At 34.7% G+C, this 24869-nt stretch overlaps 2 protein-coding genes across 8 annotated transcripts in view; one reads left to right on the forward strand and one right to left on the reverse strand.

Annotated features, from left to right (window-relative positions):
• Positions 1-5242, forward strand: part of LOC110030364 (polynucleotide 5'-hydroxyl-kinase NOL9-like) — a 55028-nt gene extending 49786 nt beyond the window's left edge. Inside the window, exons 9-10 of one of the 4 annotated variants that reach the window (XR_002294649.1) lie at positions 4000-4103; positions 4978-5242. Coding sequence is in view for 2 of the 4 variants with exons in the window: in XM_020733034.1 (XP_020588693.1) it covers positions 4978-5010 (33 nt within the window). In the remaining 2 variants the exon portion in view is untranslated. Of the gene's footprint in view, positions 1-3999; positions 4162-4977 lie in introns of those variants that run through there. The other 3 variants (XR_002294648.1, XM_020733034.1, XM_020733035.1) reach the window with 3 other exon arrangements.
• Positions 5243-5798: 556 nt separating this feature from the next.
• On the reverse strand, positions 5799-24338 carry LOC110030366 (UPF0587 protein C1orf123). 4 transcript variants are annotated; one of them, XR_002294650.1, is made up of 7 exons: positions 24128-24338; positions 23940-24047; positions 17121-17288; positions 14843-14953; positions 13798-13846; positions 11403-11755; positions 5799-7290 (listed from the first exon to the last, which is right to left on the reverse strand). XR_002294650.1 is itself a non-coding variant. In XM_020733038.1 (6 exons), exons 1-5 carry the CDS (start codon positions 24227-24229, stop codon positions 13805-13807), a joined length of 531 nt encoding a protein of 176 aa, XP_020588697.1. In that variant the 5' UTR covers positions 24230-24338; the 3' UTR covers positions 5799-7290; positions 13798-13804. The 4 variants fall into 4 exon arrangements, 3 of the variants coding, with proteins under 3 accessions (XP_020588697.1, XP_020588695.1, XP_020588696.1); XM_020733038.1 differs by lacking the exon at positions 11403-11755; XM_020733037.1 differs by lacking the exons at positions 5799-7290; positions 11403-11755 and having other exon boundaries at positions 13702-13846.
• Positions 24339-24869: the final 531 nt, after the last annotated feature.

A 24869-nucleotide genomic window follows, 5' to 3' on the forward strand; every position in this document is an offset into this window, starting at 1 on the left:
CAGAGGAAAGTTTTTTCTTGATGTTGCAACAATTTATCATCGAATCAAATGGAAGATGCAAGAAATTGCATGAAGTTGGATATGCGACAACCATATGCTTTAGTTGTTTCTTTATTAGATCCATCGTGATGTGCTTCAATGCATTTGACAATGCTGCAGATATTAATGCATCAACCTCTTCTGAAGCTTTTCCTGCAGCAGACCCTTCCTCTAGAGACTTTCCTGCATCAGACCCTTCTTCCGGAGCTTTTCCTATGATAGCCCCTCCTTCAGAACTTTCACTGTATCTGGCCCTCAGAACTTTCACCGTAGCGGGCCCTCTAACCGAATTCTTCGTACAGCACATCCTCCTCTGGAGTCTTTTCCTGCAAAGAGACCCACCTCTGAGTTGTTTTTTTTCTGCAATCCATATTCTGCAGCCTTTTCTGCTGGTTGTCTACTTCCCTGGAAACTCTTATGCAACATTATTTATCGGAGTTTTCCGTCTACCTACAGACATTGCAGGAATTGCAGCCAAAAGACAATCACAGTTGTCTACTCCCCTACAAACTCTCCTACAACATTACCTGTAGGATCTTTCCGTCTACCTACAGACACTACAAGAACTGCAATCGATGTTGTCGACTTTCCTGCAAACTCACCTGCAACATTATATGTTGGAGTCTTCTGTCTATCTACACACACTGCAAAAATTGCAGTCAAAGACAACTGTAATGTGGGATAAAGACTTCAAATTCTACCTCTTAGGATCATTCTCGCTCATTGTTTGGAGTTGTCAAATCCAAGTTGAACATGATTTTCAATCATGTTTTAACTTGAGTGGGTGTTAGGAGTTATACTAGGAAATAATTTATTCCCGTGAAAAATTATTATGAATAAATTATTTCCTTGGATTAAGAAGTTATTTCCTTAGATTATGAGTTATTTCCTTCCTATTTTAAGCTTTCCCATTTTATGTTATTTTCTTTATCTCCAAATAATTAATATGATTTAGTATTGGAGATATTAAGTGATATATTTTTCTTTTTCATGTTATTTCTTTTTATTATGTTTCCTATTTTAGGATTCAGGTATGCTTTATTTATATCTCCTTTCATATCAATGAAATGATTTTGTATTCCACTTTATTCTACATTATTCTGAATTTTAACATATACCACTCAAATTTAAATAATATAAAAAATATCATCATTTTAACTTTTTAAAAAGTGAAGTACACATTTTCATGCATAAGTAAGGCGGTTTGTATTTAAAAATTGAAATTTAGGTGTTAGATATGTAAATACATAGGAATTGGGTGGTATGTATGTAAAACTTCCAAAAGTTTATTTGTTTTGTTCGATAGTGTTTGGCTTATAAATTTCTTCTGTTCAACTAGTCTTTATGAGCTAAGCATGAACCAAATTTTGGTTGATCGTGTTGGGTTTAATAATATAGATATATATTCATATCAATAACAACAACAACAAGTCTTTATCCCACTAAGTATGGTCGGCTACATGAATATTTTTTCTCCATTACGTCCTATTGAGTATCATATTTTCATTGAATTCTAATAGATTAAGATCATTTTTCACACAATATGTCTAAGTTTTTTTAGGTCTACATATGAATATTAGTCAAATCTAAAACATCTACTCTCCTAATCAGATCATCAGATGGTCAACATTTAATATGAACCAAACCATTTAAGGTGATTCTCTCTAATCTTGTCGGACACTAGAGCTAGACCAACCTTATCACGGATATATTCATTTCACATTTTGTCTTTAAGAGTCAAGCTACCCATCCGCCTAAGCAATTTTATCTCAGCAACACTTCACTTTTTTATGTTTCTTTTTTAAAGGCCAACATTCTTAGCTATAGATCATTGTATGTCTCACCATCATCTTATAAAATTTTCCTTTTAGTTTAAGCAGTATTTTTCTATCATAGTAGGCCCGATGCATTCTTCCACTTCAACCGACAACTTGAATTCTACTAATAAAATCCCCATATATATCATAATCACTTCGAATAATAGACCCGAGATATCCAAAACATTGACACCTTTTAATGATTCTACCTCTCATAGTTACAACTCTGTCATTAGAGCTACTACTAAAATTACATTCAACGTATTCAGTTTTAGTACCTCAAAATTTAAGTTTTTTCTTGAACTTTTTCTCTAGTCTTATCTACAAGAAGGATATCATTAGCGAGAAGCATACACCAAGGTACATCCTCCTATAAATGTCTAGTAAGATCATCCATAACTAAAGCAAAAGGATTTGGGTATAAAGCAGATCCCTGATTAATCTCACTGAAATAGTTGAACAATCCTCCTGTTCGAACACAAGAAACAACTCTAGTATACATATCTATAATGACTTGAATATAAGTCTACAACCCCTTCTCTAGAACTCTCCAAAGATCTCTTGAAATCTTATCGTAAGTTTTTTTTAAATCAATAAAAATCATATGTAAATACTTCTTATTCTCTCTGTACTTCTCCATCAAACCTCAATAAATATATAACTTTCATAGTAGACCTACTTGGCATCAATCCAAATTGACTATGAGAAATCTTTGTTTCACGTCTTAACCAATGTTCAATTACCCTCTCTCATAATTTTAAAGTACGACACATCAACTTAATTCTACTTGGCATCAATCCAAATTGACTGTGAGAAATCTTTGTCTCACGTCTTAACCAATGTTCAATTACCCTTTCTCATAATTTTAAAGTACGACACATCAACTTAATTCTTTTATAATTTGCATACTCTTGTGCATCCCCTTTATTATTAAAAATGTAAACAAAAATACTCTTCCTTCACTCATCAATATCTTTTAAGTTTTTACAATAATATTAATGAATTTAGTAAGTAAAAAAACTCTCAATCTCCTAAATATTTCCACACTTCAACTGGGATATCATCAAGTCCTACTGATTTTTCGTCATTGGTATTCTTTAATGCACTCTCAACTTCTTTTTTATTAATACAGTGGTAAAAAAAATATTTAATTGTTATTAACGATATTGACATCACTAAGGTCAATTGTATTTTCCGAAACTTCATTCAAAATTTTATCAAAATAGCTCACCCACCTATGTTGAATATCTCCCTCTAAGAAAAGTATTTTTTTGATTTTCATCTTTAATACATTTTACTTGAATTTAATCTTTACGTTTTCTTTTATATTTGTTTGGTTAGTTTTTTAATATGTGCACATATATTTGGAATATTCAGATACTGTTAAGCTGGCACCTAAAGGCAATTTAGTATTTTATTATTTATTATTGTGGGGTATATACAAGGCTAATATGTTTAGGATTATGATTTTGCATGAGATTGTGGTCTTGAGTCTTAGGTTTAGGGTTTGAGAGAGATGAGCTACTTCACGAATTGTAAGTGTGGGGAGAGATCGTCTACCTCTTAAATTGTAGCTGCTTTTCTTTATATATTTAAGTTGTGTGGTGAAATAAGAATATTATTTGCCCTAACTTATGTGGAAAACTCATTTCCATTCAAATCAGATACATATCACTCAATTACTTCGTATTTTGAGTATATTTTATATTAATAGTTTTTTAAAAGTATTTTTAGTACTTTAAGGATAAATTCTTCAAATTTAATATATTTTGAGTATATTTCATATTAATATTTTTTAAAATTAGCCGGCTAACGAGATAACGAGTGGAGTCAGGGCTATCTGAAGCTTAAAATTTTGAATTTGCTTGAGATTAGTGTGATATTAAAGTTAGTTGATTATCCATATATATTGCACTCATTTCAAAGCAAATTCATGGATTATAAGCCCATCTTAACTCAAAATTTCTGCTTTGAAATCAAGAAAGTTTACATACAAACCACACAATTCTCATGTATTTACATATTTAAATGTGTAGCTTTTAAATATGTAAATACATAAGAACTGTTTGGTATGTATGTAAAAGCCCTTGAAATTAATGCCTTTGTTTTCTATCATTTTCATTGTTTTTTTTCTCCCAACCAGATTTTTGTTTAATAGCTCAAATCCAAGACCCCAAATGCTGACCTGTTCTTATTTTCTCCTGCATTTTCCCATGGATTTTGCTCTGTAAGCTTCTCAACTCACTGGTGATTTTCCATATGCCCCCCACAATTTTGATTTGGAAGGTTTACATGCATGCCACTCAATTCCTATGTATTTACCTATGTTCAACCCCCACAATTTTGATTTGGAAGGTTTACATACATGCCACTCAATTCCTATGTATTTACCTATGTTCAATTTTTACATATATACCACCTTAACTACTCATGAAAATGTGTATTCCACTTTTAAAAGTTAAAAATGGTAGTATTTTGTGTGGTATAAATGTAAAAAATGCAAAATTTAGGTCTTAGATATGTAAAAACATAGGAATTGAGTGGTTTGTATGTAAATCTTTCTTTTTATTTTAAATTATTTTATTTTTGCCGACTATATGCATATATAAGAACCTAGAGTTGTATGCTCACCTTTCATTTTGCAGAAAGTTTAGGACCATTTACATACAAACCACACAATTCTTATGTATTTACAAACCTAACAATAGACTTTGAATTTTTACGTTTATGCAACTCAAATCTATCATTTCAGATAAAAAAAATTTCATTTTTTTTAATACTTTTAAAATGTGAAATACACATTTTCAGGCATATGTAAAGAGGCTTATATATGGTAAAATTAAAGTGTAGTTGTTAGATATGTAAATACATAAGAATTGAGCGGTATGCACGTAAATCTCTGTAAAAATTATTGGAGAGAACTCACATTATCACATGAACTTGAGGTCTCCCACCCCAAAACTCTCTCACTCTCAAACAAGCCCTTATTCTATCAAAAGTTGCCCAAACCCTAATTAATAGATAATTAATTTTTAAATGTAGTTATTATGAATACAAATATGAATTGATCAAATTTGCAATTTTGATTTTCAATGCTTTATTGACTTGATCCCCTTCATAGGGATTTGGTCGAGCTTGGCTTGATAAGTTTTAGTCGAATGTTGCTCGAGAGATCTAGATAGAGATCGATGCTAAGAAGTTTGAGTGTATGACTAGGGCCATGCAAATGGAGACTAGCTGTTTTTGAGCTTCCATCATTGATTGACATGTGTACCAAAATATTAGAATGTTGATTAATTTCATCCCTTGGTGATAGATTTTTTGATGTAGTCGCAATTTCAACTTGTAAAATACTTTACCAATTAAGCTAGCAAGCTTAAAATGAATGATTGCTTGCCAAACAATTTCTCTTCGAGCTTTAATTCATTTGAACAAATATTGGTGTACAATAATAATCAGAAGATATAGAAATCCTCACCTCTGAAGAACCAAAATCTTAACATGCAATATCTGATGGGATTAGGCCCCAAACCATTGAATTAAATACAATTTTAATGTCTGGCGAATTTACAAACATTAGCACCCAATTTCTATGTACTTACATATCTACAATCTAAACTTTGCTTTTTTTTTGCATTTCTACCACTCAAATCGTTCATATCTCATGTGAATACCACTATTTAAACTCTTAAAATATAAACTCTAATCAAATATCTAAAAAATTGAAGTGTTGGTTATGTGAATGCATAGGAATTTGGTGGCATGAATGCAAACCTTCCTTAAAATTTTCAATCCAGACGCAATCACATACACATTCCTATTGTTATTCTCCAAAATTATAATCACGACTACATCGCATGATCAGATCCAAAATTACTTCTATTTCAACAAATACATAGAAAGTTTCCAGCTAACTAACCAGAAACAAATTGGCTTAGAATATTCTGACAAATCAAATGAAAAATCTCATAAAAATTTAAATCAATTTCTCATATATTACACTCATCTCAAAACAATTCCTTTCCCAAAAAAAAATTAGTACATTTCATGACCAACCTCTACTTATATAAACAGTATAAAATTTCACCACAACCCTTTACTTTTACAACCTTTCACCCAAAATCTGATGCCCACTAAACTAAAGACAGAAATGCAGAATCTTTTTATTCCCCATAAGGAGGAGATTGTGCAGAAGAAACAATATTAAGGGGTGTAAAAGAAATGGACCTTCTTTCCTCAACACCATGGAGGAAGTGAGGAGAATCATCCTTGATAATGGCGCAAAATGATATTGAACCTCGCTTTGTCGAATCCTGATGGTTTTCGTTCTGGATCAGCGAGGCTCCTTCGCAGTAATAATCATTACAAGGAATCTCCTCAATCTCGGTGTCATGTTCGTTGATTTTTCGCAGCGCTAACGAATCGGCAACGGGGAGATACACGAGCATGCAGATGCCCGTCATGTTGCATGATAAGAGCATGAGAAAGGCGGCGAATACGAGCACCTCATAACAAATATTTCCAGCACGAGGCAGAGCCGAGAGTCCGAGTAACAGAACTCGGAGTGGGAGGAAGAAGATGACCGACAGAGCGAGAAAATAGACTCTGAGTCGCAGCCCTTTGTTGATCACTAAACATAGCATTCGAGCTCCGATGTAAACAACATAAGCAATCACGAAAATATCGAATAATCCCAAAATTACAGTGCTAAGTAAGGGGTAAGTGCAAATGGTTGTATCAGTCAATGGAGGGAATGATGAAGTCATGAAGAACTTCACCTTCTTCTTCCTCATCCTATGAGGTCCTATTAAAACAAGGAGTTGAAACAATAATAGGGGAAGGGAAAGGAGGAGGACGGAGACGAATGTCTTCCAATTCCATGTCTGAGTAAGTGAGTCAGAGTCTCGTTTTCGTAGCGCAGCATGGAGTAAGAAACCGAGCATGAGGAAGATGACGGGTTCAGCGAATCCGAGGTTTGATAGAACATAGAACTTGCACCATGCCGTGGTGGAGAGAGGCCTTCCAGTATCTCTGAGGAGGCTCAATCGAACGATCTCGCCGAAGCCCCACCAGATTGAAATAATGATGAGGACGACACGGATGATCCAGGGACCGTTAAAGTATCCGAGATGGGAGAATCCTCGTCTTTGAATCTGAAGTTGGAAGTAGATGCAGCGATAGATGCATAGCAGTCCGAGAATGGAAGCTAGTGCGACGAGAGCAATGGTTGCCACGCCGAAAGCATCGGCGGCAACTCTTGTCATGGGAATCAGCCGGAGCACGGATTCCACGCATGCTCGCCGCCGTAAGCCAGACCAAGAGAGCACTCTTGCAATGAGGAGAAAACTTATTAAAGTTCTATCTGCTAAAACAACATTATGTCTTCAAGAACTACTAGGGTTCTGGTTCTAGGATTCCTTGCTTGATAGAAAGCCTGAAAAATGAAAAATGAAATTTTGTTAAAAAAATAATAACCTTTAATAAGACTTGGATTATCATAGAACAAGAACAGCATGAATAGAAAAGGTAAAAGTAGTAAAATTGTCCTCCGACTCTTTTCCGTAGTCATTTCAGTCTTAAAATGTATCAATTTAGTCCCCCCACACTCTTTTAATATAGGTTAAAATAATCCTTAAGGAAGATTATTTTAGCCTTCATTAAAATAATCTAGGAACTAATTCAACATAGAAAGGATAATTGGGTACAAAAAGAAAACATTATAGTATATACTAAAAGGAAAATTTACCTACACACCACCCAATTCCTATTTACACATCTAACACCTAAACTTAAATTTTACAATATATGTCACCTTAAGTATGTATTTCACTAGTTAAAAGTCAAAATAGTGATATTTTTTATGTGATATAAAAGATTTGGGTGGTTTTAAATGTAAAAAAATAAATTTTTGGAGTTACATAAGCAAGTACAAAGGAATTGGTTGGTATTACGTAAATGCACCTACTTTAAAATATAAGGAGCACTGGCACACGCATGCTCTAAAATGTCTTTTTTTTTCCCCCCAAAGATTGCACCTCATTATGACATAAAATCCAAAATTTTAAGTTACAAGCTGACACAAGTAAATTAAATGTCGCATACAAAAATATTCCAAAGCCTAAACAACTTCAAAACTCCAAAAGATTTTGATTCAACAAATAAAGTAAAGGGAAAGTTAGATACACCCCACACAATTGTTAGTATTTACATTCTAATAACTAAGGTTTGGTATTTACATTTATATCACTTTGATGTCATAATCTTATGATGCATGAAAAGGTGTGTTTTTGATGTGATATTAAATATTTGAGTGTTGTTTTATGTAAATATGAAAGTTTAGATATTAGAAATGTAAATATATAAGAATTGTGTGATAGGAATACCAAGAACAATTCCCAAATTTACCAAGGCTTATGATCAATTAAACCTAAACAACAACACAGGATAATAGGATCGCACACGATTCAAGAAAACTGGAACAAAAATTTGAATAGAAGCACAGACAAAGTAATCAGAAAAGCATATGAAAATTTTAAGTGGAAAAACCATAGAATGGGAAAAAACACGGAGCCATGCCACCACATAATTCTACTATAAAATTCAAAAAGTTTTACATAGAACTTACACAAGTTTACTCTCTACACACAAGGAAATTTAACACGCTCCACACTCTTCCTTTCGATCCGATGCGAGACATGCCCGTCAAAATTACTGAAGTCCTCTCCGACACTCCTCACATTCATCTGGATTTTTGTCAAGGAACACTCAACTTACAGGAACTTCACGAACTAAAGAGATAACCATTGCCGCTTCAATTTGAACTTTAAACCCAAAAAACCATGGTAATCAACGGACTTGGCGCAAACCTGCCGGTATCCCGGGAAACAAAAAAGCTGTGCCCATTAACTTGAGCACTTGAGTTCCCAAGACCGACGCTCAAGATCCGACTTCTCAGGTTGCGCTCCAATGTTGGGCACTTGGGCGCCCATAGGGGGCGCAAGCGTCCCCCTTACAACCTGCGCCCAGAAATGGATGCTTAGTTGCCCAAAGGGAACACAAAGCGCCCGAACGCAAAGCGCCCCCCTCTTGGTGTCTGCTCAGTGCTGGTGCTTCGTCTCCACAAACATAACATTGGGTGTTGTGTATGCAAATGTTGCTAAGCCAAACATGCACAGGAGACTCCCAAAACCAATGCTTAATCGGCCAAAAGAGATGATTCAAAAGAATAACGAGTGGATTTAATTTGACAACATTTTGGTCAAAAGTATGTGATTGTGACAAATTTCACATACTCATGCATGATTGGTAATCTCTTATTTATTGGCAAGGAATAAGGTTAGCAATACAGTATGGGCAAAATAATGACATTGCAAAAAAGAACACAAGTAAATTTATGTAGTTGTGTAACGATCAAGCCTGGCTGATGATTATCTACCAATAAAGAACTTTAAATGATTCATATTCAACAAATTGTTCAACCCAATTAAGCTTTCATACTAAAATCTAAATTAGGTCGATGGTGTGAAAAATGTTCGACCTTTTAAGATGTTTGAATTTTTGACAAATGGAGGCACATCAACATTGACTGTTTACAAATACACGAGCATTTTTTTTTTCAATAAACACTGTTTGATTTAAAGATGTTTATGATTCCTCGATGTTCTTGTAAAAGGAGGAAATTGATTATCTTCTCAATTTTGTTTTATCAAAATAACTTCTGAGAAGATATAAAGGGGGTATCAATGAGTTGCTTTAACTGTTAAGATATTTACATCTTCAAAAGTGTCTCGTCTAAAGAACATATAGATCAAACAATCGAAAGAAGCAAAAAAAGAATGTCCGTTCTAGAACCGTACGTGAGATTTTCATCCCCCAAGAAGGGTTAGAATGGCAGTTCCTGCCCCTTGGGAGGTACCAAATAAATGATTACTAGAAACCCTAAGCCTAAGGAGGCTGATACTAAGAAGCAGTACAACAAAGATTGTTGAAGTACACGAGCTCGCAAAAAATGGTTATCAACAATATTTAAGCAATCTTCGATTGTAGCAAGTTCAAAATTTTGGATTCTTTTTTCATAAATGACAAACATGTTTTAGGGCAGTTAGCAACTAATTCTCTTGAAAAGAAGGGGCTAATATTTGAGTTGATCTCCAACATCTCAAAGCTGATCCAGAGAAATGTTTAAGCATATGGAGCAATTTCGACTATTAGCAAGCACAATCTTCTCAAAACAGTCCAACTAGAGGTGGATAAAATCATAAACGTATGTCAAAGCCGCTAAAAATGTTGGAATTATGGTGATGAAAGAGTTCTCACAAGTAAATTGTTGGCAAAATGAATAAATCAATAAATTCATCGAAATAGCCAAACATGTTAGTGAAATTGTTGGTCAATCAAGTCCCAAAGTCACGACTTTTAATACCAATGAGACAACCCTGGCCTGAACTAAGAGAAAAAGGAATTTTACGGCGGACAATTATGTAATAAAATCACTTCAAGAGGAGTTGCATATGAAGATCTCAATGAACAAGTTTGAGGAGCTTTTCTACAAATATAACATCACTGGAGTAAGCGACAATTACCCTTACAATCAACATTGAGGACAAGAAGATAAAAATCATCAAGCAAATCCATAGGTTTGAAGTTCTTGGTTGCAAATAAATGAACTTCGAGTTAAACTTCATAGGAGTTGCCCGAAAAATTCATCAAAATTTTAGGTGTTGCAGTTCGAAATTGTCATGTTGTGAAAGTTTTTTAAGAATTCTATGATGTTCAGCTTGCAATAGAAGCGGAATTGGCAATGTAAACAAGTTGAGTAGAGCCTAAACTACTCCCAACTTAAGCTTGCCTGATTAATCAAGTTAAAAGTTAAAGCTTGAACTGAGTTGTGCAAGTTTGAGCTGACTCATTTAGGATGATTTACATACATACCACTCAATTCCAAAGTATTTACATATTCAAAACCTAAAGTTGAATTTTTTACATACATGCCTCCTTACCTATGCATGAAAAGGTATATTTCAGTTTTAAAAAAGTTAAAATGGTGGTAATTTTGATGTGACATGAATGATTTGGGTGGTATAAATGTAAAACGTAATACAAATGAATATAAGTGACTTCGTGAAGCCAGTTATGGCTCTCATGATGTCCTGATCAACCCTAATACAGATGAATAGGGGTTTACACTACGAAAATTCAAGAAATTATGCATGACCAAACGCAAAGGAAAGCCAAAATTTAATTAATTCAAACTAAAGCCAGCGCTTCAAAATTCCAAACTGGATTCAAAGTAGAAATCAGTTTCTCAATCAAATACCATAAGCGAAAAAATAATAATAATCATAAGGAATGCAACCACAAATATATAATCCAACAATTTAGGATGAACATATTTATAAGAGAATTAGAACCCTAGAACTCTACCGCAGCAGACAAGGACGAATACCAACTAACATTTAACAGCTTGTTCGGATCATCAACAAGCGAATCACCCCCAATGAAAATACCTCCAAACAAATGAAATCATAAAGAGATAAAGATACTCACAATGAAGAGATTCCAGGGCCGCCCTTCTTCATCTGAAACCCTAGTCTCCAGGAACTAAGCCGAATTCATCAATACCGAGCTCAAACAGAAGCTCCCGTGGCATAGAGTTTGAATCCGATCAAGTTCTCTGGTATCAAAATCGGTTTTGGAGATAGAACGGAAACCCTAGCCCGAGGTAGGGGAGAGCGTACGGTGAGGACGAAGAAGAAGAAGAGAGAGAGAGAGAGAGAGGAAACAGAGAACAGGTGCTGAGAAACAGGACGGCCAGGTTACGGACAGCCTGTTCCAGCTGTTGTTGCCATCTGGTAACCGACATGTAGTTAGAAAGGCCCCACGTAGAATAACGAAACTTCCTGCATACAAGATGCGGTGAGTCTATGGAGGTGACCGGATTCAATGAGCTTCTAAAATGACTTTTTTAGCCCCACACTTTGTCATATTTTCCCCGTAGCCCTCCGCGCGTATGTACCAGTATACTATATAAAATAAAATAAAGTAAAATAAATGATAAAATGTGACCAATACTTTCAGATTAATGAAAAAATATTATGCCTGGAGGCTGAACTTACAGATCAGACCTTTTTAGACGAGAGAATATTAGCTGTCAAATAGAAATAAACAATTTGATGTTATTGATATAACATTGTAATAAATATCACCATAATATTATCACAATATCACTAAATTCACATTTATTCATCTACATTAATATATATTTTTTTCTTTTGAAGAGTGAATAAAAGCTTAAAGATACATTTCAAAAAGGTTACTATTAATACTAGGAGTCACGTTTGAGGGGAAAATTATTATATGCGAACTCCACGTGTAGATTTTGTTGTATTTTGATTGTTGATGTGTGCTATAAAATTTACGGCTATAACGAGGCTTCCCGGTGTCAGGATGATGCTTCTCTTTGCAAGTTGCTTCATGGTTCCGTGATGTGGTTCCGTGATGTCAGCTATTGCTTCGCACGGTGTTTCGTCGGAAGGAGTGGGCGGCAGTCGATGATGATCAGCAATGGCCGGCAGGTGGTGGTCGGTGATGGGCAACGAGTGGTAGTCGGCCACTAGTGGTCGGTAAAGTTTAAACTCTCTTCCCATTCTCTATGAGAGGCGTGAGTTTCTATTCATAAAATTTAAATTATAATTAATGATGGGATATAAACTACTTTAATTAAACAATCCAAAAAGCTTTCTTCAATTATACAACATTTTATGAATATTTGAGTACCCGAATGATATTTGAATTGAGCGAACTTAAGCTCATTGGATTTGTCTTACCGCGATGCTCAATTCGACTATGAACTTGTCGGATTCGATATTCGTTTGACTTTTCAAATATGTCTGAAAAACTTTCAAATATATTTTAATGATTTGATTTGAACTTAATTTGACTTACATTAAAACAATTTTGATATCATCGAGTCCGTCTCATCGAACTGGTCTGACTATAAATTTATTGAAATCATAACTCTAAATAACTCTTAATCAAAGTCTAAATATTTTTTACTCTAAAGATTACCTCGAGATTCATGTTGGATAACAGAGATTTATTGGTGTATCAATTTAAACAGATCATACAATTCTTTTCAATCACCTTAGTAAAAAATTACAATCTCCTCAAGCACATTCTTAGGAAAAAGTGATGCATTTGTCCATTAAATTTATGACACCAAAATATAATAAGAAAAACATATAAAAATTTAAATATTAAATATGCAAATGAATAAGATTTGTATGATCTGTTCAAATCATTACTTCTCTGTCCATTAAATTTATGACACTAAAATATTATAAGAAAAATATATAAAAATTTAAATATTAAATATGCAAATGCATAAGATTTGTATGATCTGTTCAAATCATTACTTCTTTGCTTTGTGAAAACATTAAAAATAGAAAATAAAAAGCCTACATACTTAACACAATGTTTAGTTATCTACATATCTAATACCAAAAGTTTGAAAATTTAACATATTTGATGTGATGTTCAAATTTTATGTGGTATACATATGAATATGACTATTTAATTGTAGATATGTAAATATATAAATATTATGTGGCACTTATGGTTAAGAGAAAAGGCTTTCACTCTTGATCCTATTGTCCTGTGGCGATGGGAAAAAAATTCCGTTTGAACGTCTGCACGGCCACACACCAGCCGCCTCATCGTCGGTCGATGATGTGTATGGCGGAATGAAGGCCAGTGGTTGGTCGTCTGGATATATTGTGTCCAGACGAAATTTTTCTCATGACCATGATAGCCCCCAAAAAAAAACAAAAAACTAGGCATACAACAAAATATAAGGCTAATCCAAATATTAAGAAAAAAAAATTATAAAGATTTGAGATAGGCATCAATAAAGTTCGCAAAAACATATTAGAAGGGGTACCACCATTATTTCAAATATAGACATCTTTCCCCCCTCGCTCCCGCTTCTTCACCTGCACATATTCATCACCACTTGTAAGCTGAAACAAAATATAAGCAGCTGAGATGAGATCAGATGATGATCCAATGAATAGACATTTTCTTCCTGAAAGATCTAATGCTCGAAGCTCATCGAAAAAAAATAAAATAATTTCTCTAATGCAGCAAATCAAGAGAAATTCAAAATACTTTCATTAAATCAGCTTACTTTTTTATAATATCCATATGGTTTATAATTTAGTATTATTCTTATATAATTAGGTAGCTAACAACTGAATTTCCATATTTACAGTCATAACTCTCAAATCTTCAACATACACCTTTCCATGCATAGATTTGTTATAAATATAAATATCAAATTTTAAGTATTAAATATGTAAATATATAAGAATTTTGTCATTTGTTTGTGAATTTTCCCATGCTTTCATATTTAACATCCCTCCCAAGCCAATGTCCTAAGCATTGAAACCCACTTAATACCATACCAAAAAAGCTTCTCAAATTATGCCACCCCAAGTTAACCCTAAGCCGCACTTCCTCATGAACACAAGCAAACTACTCACCATTAGGGGTATAAATGAGTTGAGTTGAACTCGAGCCTCCTCAAATTGAGCTTGATTAATTAACCATGTTCAAATTCGAGCTCATGCTTAATTCTATGAATTTGACACTGGCTCACAAGCCATCTTGTTTATTATGGAGAGAAAAGTATTAATTCAAACTAGTGCTATAATAAAATGACAAATAAAATGAATAATTCAGATATGTAAATATCAAATTCAAATGTTGGGTGATAGAGGTACTTTTAATGTGATGTTAAAGAATTGAGGGGCATGCATATAAATATGAATTTTTTTTTTGTATTAGATCCCCACCATTAATTGCCCGTCTATCATTCTCTTCTTTCTCTGTGTCTTGTCTTTTATCATGTAGCAGTGGATGCTGTCATAGAACAAAAGAAATTTGCAAAGCAGTGGGATCAGAAACCCACCCTTTTCATTTCAACTTACCACGCTAAAGTTGGCGCGCACATTGGTTATTCCAACAGGGCATTCCCCCTTCTCATCATACTCTGCAAACTCCCCAGCAGATAGATCAACGTCGAAAGTGGTGCCTGCCAACTACAACAAATAAAAATATATTTATTATTATAGAAAAAAAATACAGAAATATATGTGTGTGTGTGTGTGTGTGGCATTTTCATACATTCCACACAATTCTTATGTTGTTGATAAACCCTAAACTTTAATCAGTATTATCAAAACGTAAAGCACAATGTGATGCACAAGTTTTTTTTTTTTTTTTTTTTTTAGACCAAAACACAGGGTTATTAAAAACTAAACTATTAATGAATAAATACTTTCATTAAAAATTATAAAATAAAAAGTATGAATTAAAAATTTATATAAAATAGAAAATAATGTGTGCAATACCTAACTTAAAAAGCAAACATTGAGGGTGAACCTGCAAACTAAAATTTTGAATAATTTATAATAGTTAGTTGCAATAATTAAAAAGCTTAAACATTACAAAAAAAATAAAAATTATCTCGAAACAAAATCTAAATTTTAAAGCATAAATAGACAAATAAAGTCTCAAGTTCAATAAAACAAGCTAACTTAACTCAGCAACCCTTTATTCTCTATCGTTAAACTGTGAACCGAACTGACTGTTTTGCTTTAGATATTCAAAGCGCGCTTCAGCGAAGCGAAGTGGGTATCACACGAATCGCTTCACTTTGCATGTAAAGCACACATTTAAATAAATTGACTTTAATATTTACATGCATGGTATATCAAGCTTACATACTGTTGCAAAATCAAATACGGTTTCCGTCATCATATTTATATCTCATTTAGATATCCACCATAAATCCTCCCATAACTTATCCTACTAATACCAATATATTGAAGCCATCTGCGGTATTTATTGTCCCTTCTCGGATAAATGTTTTAATAGTTCATATATTACTTCCCATAATTACTTTTTTTAATTAGCCCCTAATTAAATTTAAAAAGCATAAACATAAACACATTTATAATATCTTCATTGAAAATTAACTTCAAAGTATTCATATAATTAATTTTTTCATCTCAACAAATTTTAACTTTCAACTCTCGAACCACAATTATCCGTGAACCATTTTATTATTGAACTTCCCTACAAGAAATAAATTAAAATTTCCCCAATATCCTCAAAATTCGCCATTCTATTAGGTTTCATGCAAACAAAAAACGGTCTGTCGACATAAAATGAAATTAGATAGCATTACATTTAATTTATCAGACCAAAAAAAAGTGGAAAAGTGATGCAAAAATCGTTAGGTTTTACAAGAGTTTACCGCAAGAATTTCTCTTTTGCTAGCTGCATCATAAATTAATGAGATACTATTTGTTACTAAAAGAAACAAATCAAATGATGAAGCAGCAATGCAACAATAATTACTTTTCCAAAGTCCAAAAGCAAAACATGCCGCCATAAAGAAATCAAAATGACACCATAATGCGAGTAAATCAGAAAAAAAAATACAAAAGGGGCATATACATAAATAGCACGTAATTCTTATGTATTTACATATCTCACACCTAAACTTTCATATTTACACATATAACACTCAAATCTTTAATATAACATCAAAAATAACACTATTATCACTTTTTAAAAGTGAAATGCAAATTTTCATGCATAATTTTAAAACAACAAAGTGACGGCAAAGTGCTATTTATGTAAATATAAAAGTTTAGGTGTGAGATATGTAAATACAGGATACATAAAGAATTATGTGCTGTATATGTAAGCCTAATGAAGGACATATACATACATAGCACACAATTCTTATGTATCTACATATCTCACACCTAAACTTTCATATTTAAACATATATCACTCAAATCTTTAATATCACATTAAACATGGCCTTATTATCAATTTTAAAAGTGAAATACATACTTTCGTGAATAAGTTTAGGCGAGAGATATGTAAAAAGATAAGAATTGTGTGCTACGTATGTAAATCTCCCAAGGGGCATATACATACAAAGCATGCAATTCTTATGTATTTACATATGTCACGCCTAAACTTTCATATTTATACATATAGCATTCGAATCTTTAATATCACATAAAAAATAGCAACATTATCATTTTTTAAAAGTAAAATACAACTTGTGATGCAAAGGTTTAAAACCCCAAAGTGCTATGTATATAAATATGAAAGTTCAGGTGTGAGATAAGTAAATACATGAGAAGTGTGTGTTGCGTATGTAATTAGAACAGTGTTGTGACTTACAGATTGAGCTTCCCAACCATCAGAGAAAGAGAAATCAGTGGGCGCAAGACCCCTGCCATCAAAAATCATCAACCTGGAAAATTCTTCTCTTTCACTTTGCCCTAGAGTCAATGGTTGACCCTCTCCTGTAATCATCTGAATGCTTCCCTCTCGTCCACACAGTTTACACTAATAAAGCGCTTGAGTTAAGTAAAATTCTAAGCTATTAAATACAACAACTCTCAATTGAAGTGTAACAATTGCTCTGCACAAAATTAAGAGATTATGGTGACAATCCTGCAGTTAGGTATGAGGCAGATTCCACGGATAGACCGAAGTGTAAATGCTCATATATAAGATTTACATCCATAACACTTAGATCTTATGTATTTACATATCTAACACCTAAAGTTCAATTTTTACATATATGTCACCCTAACTATGCATGAAAAAGTGCATTTATTTTTTTAAGTTAAAATAGTAGTATTTTTTCATGTGATATGAAAGATTTGTGTGCCATAAATGTAATATAGCTTAGGTGATAGATGTGTAAATATGTAGGAATTGGGTGATAAGTATGTAAATGCCTCATGCATATTACTGGCTTTAAAAGTTAACTTAGAGAGAACTGTTACCTTGGCGCTTAAGGCAATTAGTAATTTATTATTTATTATTGTGAGGCATAAATAGGGCTAATATATTTAGGATTGGGGTTATGCAACGAGATTGCAATATTGAGTATTAGTTTCAGAGTTTAGAAGAGATCGCGTACCTCTCCAATTCTAGGTGTTTGGGTTAGGATTTTAGCAAGATCGTGTACATCTCAAATTGTTGGGGTTTATCTTTTTGTATTCGGATTGAGTGTTCTTTTTTTTTTTAATTGAAGACGTCTGTAATGGACGTGAGAAACAACAATCTCAAGAAATTATGTGACATCAGGGCAGCATTGTTACTTTAGGCAGAGCTAGAGTTGTCGTATCGAGTGAAGGAATCAGAAGCGAACGCGAGTTGTATCATTCAGGAAGATTAGCATGGTGTCTCGAGAGCTGTGAGATCAAGCGAAGAAAATGGAAGCAAACTCGAGTGAAAGAACCTAGAAGGAATAGTGTGACATCCAGACAATTGGATCGATTGGAAGCATGTGCAATTCAACAAAGGAATCTAGAGTGGATTCGAGCGGTAACATCTAAAGGGAATTGCACGACATTTGAAAGGTTTGGAATGAGCAGTGGCAGGCGAAATAGGATGACTTGAGATTCAGGGCTGGAGAAGATCAATTCGAAGGATTTTGGAACTGGGAATCATGGTGGGTGGGACCTCTGCGCAAAGTTGCATCCAATTGTGTCAGTGTCTTTTGGTGTTGCAGCATTACTGGCAAAAGGCGATTCAGAAGTAATGATGGGAACGAGACAAATGAAGAAATGCAAGGGAAAGTGTAAGAGACTGATTTTGACGCTGCAAAGTATTCAAAAGGGAGGCAAGGTTGGGGTCCTTCGTAGGGACCTCAGTTTGTGCAAGACTTCGATAAAGTTCAAGATCATGATGAAGGCAATTCAGGGCACAAGGCTAGGATTTTGGATCGAGTTGCAAAGCATGGAAGAGACGTGATACAAAGTTGGTAAAGATTACGACAATCGATGAGCTATTGAAGGAGTTTTTTTGGGTTGCATTAGTCTCTAAGATTGACTTGAAGTCATTGTACCAACATGTTTGGATGTGGCCGAAGAATGTGCAAAAGACTGCATTTCGAACAAATAAGGGTCACTACGAATTTCTGAATAAAAAAAAAAGGAATACCAGATGAGGGCGACACATGCGAGTCAAACGACTTGATCCAGTAGCAGCTTCTTTTTTGCCACCTTGAAGACAAAGTATCTTTTTGGAGGGGAGTATTGTTACGTCGTCACTTAAGGACAATTTAGTAATTTATTATTTATTATTTATTATTGTAGGTTATATGATATTGTGGGCCTAAGTCTTAAAATTAGAGTTTGAAAAACATCACCTATCTCTTAATTTGCAAGTGTTAGGGGGAGTTTAAAAGAGATCACATACCTCTCAAATTATAAGTGCTTATCTTTACGTATTCGATTTTTTTTTTGTTTCTGTTATTGAAGAACATATTTGTTTTTCATACTTTCTGCAAAAAATCATCTTGGTTCGTACTAAAAATGTGTTATTCAATTCATATTAACCGAATGGGTTATGGAGTAATAATATTGTTGAAATGAATAAATAAAGAAAATAAGATAAACTTTATTTTGTTTTTTATGAATGAAAAAGCAGCACAATTTTGCAATAGGAGAGCACACAACTGAAAATAACTTAGTATAAATACTGTAAAAAAAACAAAAAAAAAAAGAAGAAAAACTGACGAGGGCTTCATGGGTGACGGGCACAGGAGTAACATCCCCACATCTAGACCAAACCGGTCTAGGATTCTGAGTCAGGCGGCCCTTCAAGCCAAGGAACAGCCATCCAATTGGAATGGAGCCATTCCTAGTTATCTAGTGCATAACATGTTGCTTTGTCGTGTTAAATTTTCAATTTTTGTCGTTTGTTTGTTCAGGACAGTCGTCGGCATCTCTCTTTTTTCTTCGAAGGTTGTACCCAAGGGTCTGAGTGGTGTTCTGGATGTATCTCTCACTCAAGATGGTGTTTATCCTTCCTCTACCCTTTTGCATCCTTCCGCAATGTTCCTTGTCTCTTTCTCCCTTGTTGCAACCACCCCGAATGTGACTCTTCATTGCTTTTCAGCGGTACCAGTCGTCTTCCTCCCATCCCTTTGTTGTTGCCATCAAAACCGCCCTGTTAAGCTGTTTTCCTGTTGTTTCAGCCATCCACATACCTGTTGCCACCCCTAAATAGCCCCCCAACGCTCCAGTATCATTTGATACCAAAACTAGTCTAGCTCTATTCCCACCCTAGAGTTACAAAAACCCACCGTAGCCAACCCAAACTCCATCCAAAACCATCCCTTTTCAAATTAGACACCCAAAATTTTCTTTCCCACTCTAAAGAACCCCCATACACCCTCTTTAATCTCCCTAAAACTAAACCCCAATCATGTCACTGAGGAAACAAATGCCAGACACCGTTCGTAAACATACCATGGAAGAAGTGCAACAGCAACTCCACCGACTTCAACAATGGCTTTCTGAAATTGATGAAAAGACCCATTGCGAGGTCACTGTCGATCATGATAGCGAGATTCAAGGAGAGGGAGAAACTTTTTTAATCCCTTCCATGAGGATGATTCTAGTAAAGAGGAAGGTAGGCCACAAAGTTTTGGGATTCAATATCAGAAAAAGTTGAGGGATGAAGTGACTATTAGAGGACAGAGATACCTGTAAGTGAAGGTAGACCTATCGGATTTCAATGAGTGAATGAATCTAGATGACTTTGTTGAGTGGCTGCAGACAGTCGAGATGATTGTTGAATACAAGGAGGTGTCAGTTGATAGAAGAATGAAGCTTGTTGTCATAAAGCTAAAAAAATGCCTCGTTGTGGTGGGAGAATCTAAAAGAGAGAGATAGAGAGGTCGAAACAAGATTACTACTTGGGAGAAGGTGAAAAAGGAGAAGTGGAAGAATTATCTATGCTACATCACTTACATCAAGGGGGGTTGTCGGTTGATGTGGGCCTAAGTCTTAAAATTAGAGTTTGAAAAACATCACCTATCTCTTAATTTGCAAGTGTTAGGGGGAGTTTAAAAGAGATCACATACCTCTCAAATTATAAGTGCTTATCTTTACGTATTCGATTTTTTTTTTGTTTCTGTTATTGAAGAACATATTTGTTTTTCATACTTTCTGCAAAAAATCATCTTGGTTCGTACTAAAAATGTGTTATTCAATTCATATTAACCGAATGGGTTATGGAGTAATAATATTGTTGAAATGAATAAATAAAGAAAATAAGATAAACTTTATTTTGTTTTTTATGAATGAAAAAGCAGCACAATTTTGCAATAGGAGAGCACACAACTGAAAATAATTAGTATAAATACTGTAAAAAAAACAAAAAAAAAAAGAAGAAAAACTGACGAGGGCTTCATGGGTGACGGGCACAGGAGTAACATCCCCACATCTAGACCAAACCGGTCTAGGATTCTGAGTCAGGCGGCCCTTCAAGCCAAGGAACAGCCATCCAATTGGAATGGAGCCATTCCTAGTTATCTAGTGCATAACATGTTGCTTTGTCGTGTTAAATTTTCAATTTTTGTCGTTTGTTTGTTCAGGACAGTCGTCGGCATCTCTCTTTTTTCTTCGAAGGTTGTACCCAAGGGTCTGAGTGGTGTTCTGGATGTATCTCTCACTCAAGATGGTGTTTATCCTTCCTCTACCCTTTTGCATCCTTCCGCAATGTTCCTTGTCTCTTTCTCCCTTGTTGCAACCACCCCGAATGTGACTCTTCATTGCTTTTCAGCGGTACCAGTCGTCTTCCTCCCATCCCTTTGTTGTTGCCATCAAAACCGCCCTGTTAAGCTGTTTTCCTGTTGTTTCAGCCATCCACATACCTGTTGCCACCCCTAAATAGCCCCCCAACGCTCCAGTATCATTTGATACCAAAACTAGTCTAGCTCTATTCCCACCCTAGAGTTACAAAAACCCACCGTAGCCAACCCAAACTCCATCCAAAACCATCCCTTTTCAAATTAGACACCCAAAATTTTCTTTCCCACTCTAAAGAACCCCCATACACCCTCTTTAATCTCCCTAAAACTAAACCCCAATCATGTCACTGAGGAAACAAATGCCAGACACCGTTCGTAAACATACCATGGAAGAAGTGCAACAGCAACTCCACCGACTTCAACAATGGCTTTCTGAAATTGATGAAAAGACCCATTGCGAGGTCACTGTCGATCATGATAGCGAGATTCAAGGAGAGGGAGAAACTTTTTTAATCCCTTCCATGAGGATGATTCTAGTAAAGAGGAAGGTAGGCCACAAAGTTTTGGGATTCAATATCAGAAAAAGTTGAGGGATGAAGTGACTATTAGAGGACAGAGATACCTGTAAGTGAAGGTAGACCTATCGGATTTCAATGAGTGAATGAATCTAGATGACTTTGTTGAGTGGCTGCAGACAGTCGAGATGATTGTTGAATACAAGGAGGTGTCAGTTGATAGAAGAATGAAGCTTGTTGTCATAAAGCTAAAAAAATGCCTCGTTGTGGTGGGAGAATCTAAAAGAGAGAGATAGAGAGGTCGAAACAAAATTACTACTTGGGAGAAGGTGAAAAATGAGAAGTGGATGAATTATCTATGCCCACATTAACGTTAGGACATATTCTAGAGGCTACATCACTTACATCAAGGGGGGTTGTCGGTTGAGGAGTTCACGACAAAATTTGAACAAGTCAACAAATTTGTTAAACCAAGTGGATATTCTCGAATCAACTTGGAAGCCAAAGGCCAACAAACATATTATTGTTGCCCCCTCAGTAACAAAGTAAAGTTCTAGATAACATATCTTCGATTTTATGTGAGAGAGTTAACTATTTTTCTTTACTTTTGATACTCACCTCTTGTAACTGACTCCCGTGACTTATAAAGAAGAACTTTGGATGGGTGAATACTTGATTGAGGGGATTAGAAAATTTTGAGATTGTTGAGTAAGGGGTGTTGGCATACATACCACCCAAGGGCTACGTATTTACATATTTAACATCTATACTTTGCTTTTTTACATTTATTTCATCCAAAATTTTCATATCACACAAAAAATACCATGCTTTTTAATTTTTAAAAAGTGGAATATATCTTTTCATGCATAAGTAAGGTTTTATGTATGTAAAATTAAAGATTAGGTGTTAGATATGTAAATACATGGAAATTGAGTATTATATATGTAAATCTTCCAAAGAGTAAAAGAGAACTAGAGAAATTAGTGTATGGTAAGGGAGTTCGAGAAAGGAGTGAACATTCTTTTTCCTCCATCTATAATATTTAGCTTTTTCTTGAACCAAAAAAGTCTTGATGATGGCATCACTCTTTTCCTTTTACGATAAATCTCTCTTCCACCAACATGAAAAGATGCACCAGAATTCAATATTTTTCCTTGAATTGAAAAAATATTCATCCAAGATAATAATAAGGGAAACTTACATATGTAGCACATAATTCTAATGTATTTATATATCTCAAACCTAAACTTTCATATTTTACATAAATAACACTTCGGTACTTTAAACCTATGCATGAAAAGGTGTATAAAGCTCCGGTTTTCATGCTCCCACGGAAGCTGTGCAGCCTTTCCTCGGGTTCCTAGAGTCGAGTTTCCGTTTACCCACAACGGAGGAGCCGACCCCACTAACCAAACCAGGCAGGCGGCCACGGTTCATAACACACTCTTAGCACAACAAAGAATAGTGATATTTTTGATGTGATATTAAGGATTTGAGTGCTATGTGTGTAAATATGAAAGTTTAGGGGTGAGATATGTAAATACATAAAAATTGTGTGCTATGTATCTAAATGCTGCTAATAAGAAACAATTCATCATCCAAGATATTTACCAAAAGATAATTAAAATATTCTCACTAAGAACAAATGATCGATAGCATTATCCGCGCCATTTTCAAAAGGCATCTATCGACATAATAGAATGCTCAACTCCGATCCCCAACACTCTCCTCAAATCATCCATAATCCCAAAAATGAAAACTAGATTAGAAAAACAAAAACACCTAGAATATGCATCTTCATCACTTCCATCCAATAACCTAAATCCATATTGATGAATTCGCCAAACAGAAGCAAGAAAATGCAAGGTAACGAACAGATGCAGATTCACCAGAAAACAAGATAAATCCAATAGATTAGAAGCTCATGACCTTCTGCACCAGATGAGCAGTTGCCCTGCCAGTTGGAAGGGGAACAACTTCAGATATCATGACGCACGTTTCCTTCTGACTAATCTCCCCGCAGCTCTCGCACTTCACCTGATGGCATTCAAATCCAGATGAATTAGGGAAAAACAAAGACAAGAATGTACCGAGGTTGGCAGGCAGAGAAACGAAACCTTGAAGTAGTAAGAAAAGTTTGGATCGTCGCAGCCACCGCAAGGCTGGAGATCCGTGAGGTTCTCCAGCTCCGCCGAGATGGAAAGCAGGTAGTAGACCATCTGTAATCGGAAGGTTTCGCTCCAGCTGGGAGGCTGGGAGAGGGGAAACCGAAAAGAAATTGAGAAGAGTTGCCCACTGCTGTCGTCTCGACCAAAGACCTCCGGTCGGTCGGAATGGAGTACCTTGAACCCATTTACATACGAACCACCTAACTTTTATGTATTGACGTATCCACTTTCTAAATTCTGCTTTTACATTTATATCACTAAAATGTTTCAAAATTTTAATCATCTAAAATAAAATATGTATTTTAATCAATAGATAAAATGATATATATGTGTGTGTAATAATTGAAGTATAAATGTTTGATATGTGAATGCATAAGAATTGAGTGGTATGCATGTGAATCTTTTGGTGAAATTTGATTGGGGAATTTACATACATACAACAAAATTCAAATGTATTTACATACATAACATTTAACTTTAACATTTTTATTTATAACAATTAAATATTTCAAATCCCATTTTCAATAAGTGTTATAAATATAAAAATTAAAATTTCAATGTTAATATGTAAATGCATATGAATTTTATATTATATATATCTAAGGGCTCGTTTGGGGCAGTCTATTTGGTGCGATGGCGTTCTGAAAACGCACATGATTTGTTTGGGTAAATTGTGTTTTTGCAGCTTATG

This window comes from Phalaenopsis equestris, unplaced genomic scaffold (assembly GCF_001263595.1).
Source record: "Phalaenopsis equestris unplaced genomic scaffold, ASM126359v1 Scaffold000706, whole genome shotgun sequence".
NCBI lineage: Eukaryota > Viridiplantae > Streptophyta > Magnoliopsida > Asparagales > Orchidaceae > Phalaenopsis > Phalaenopsis equestris.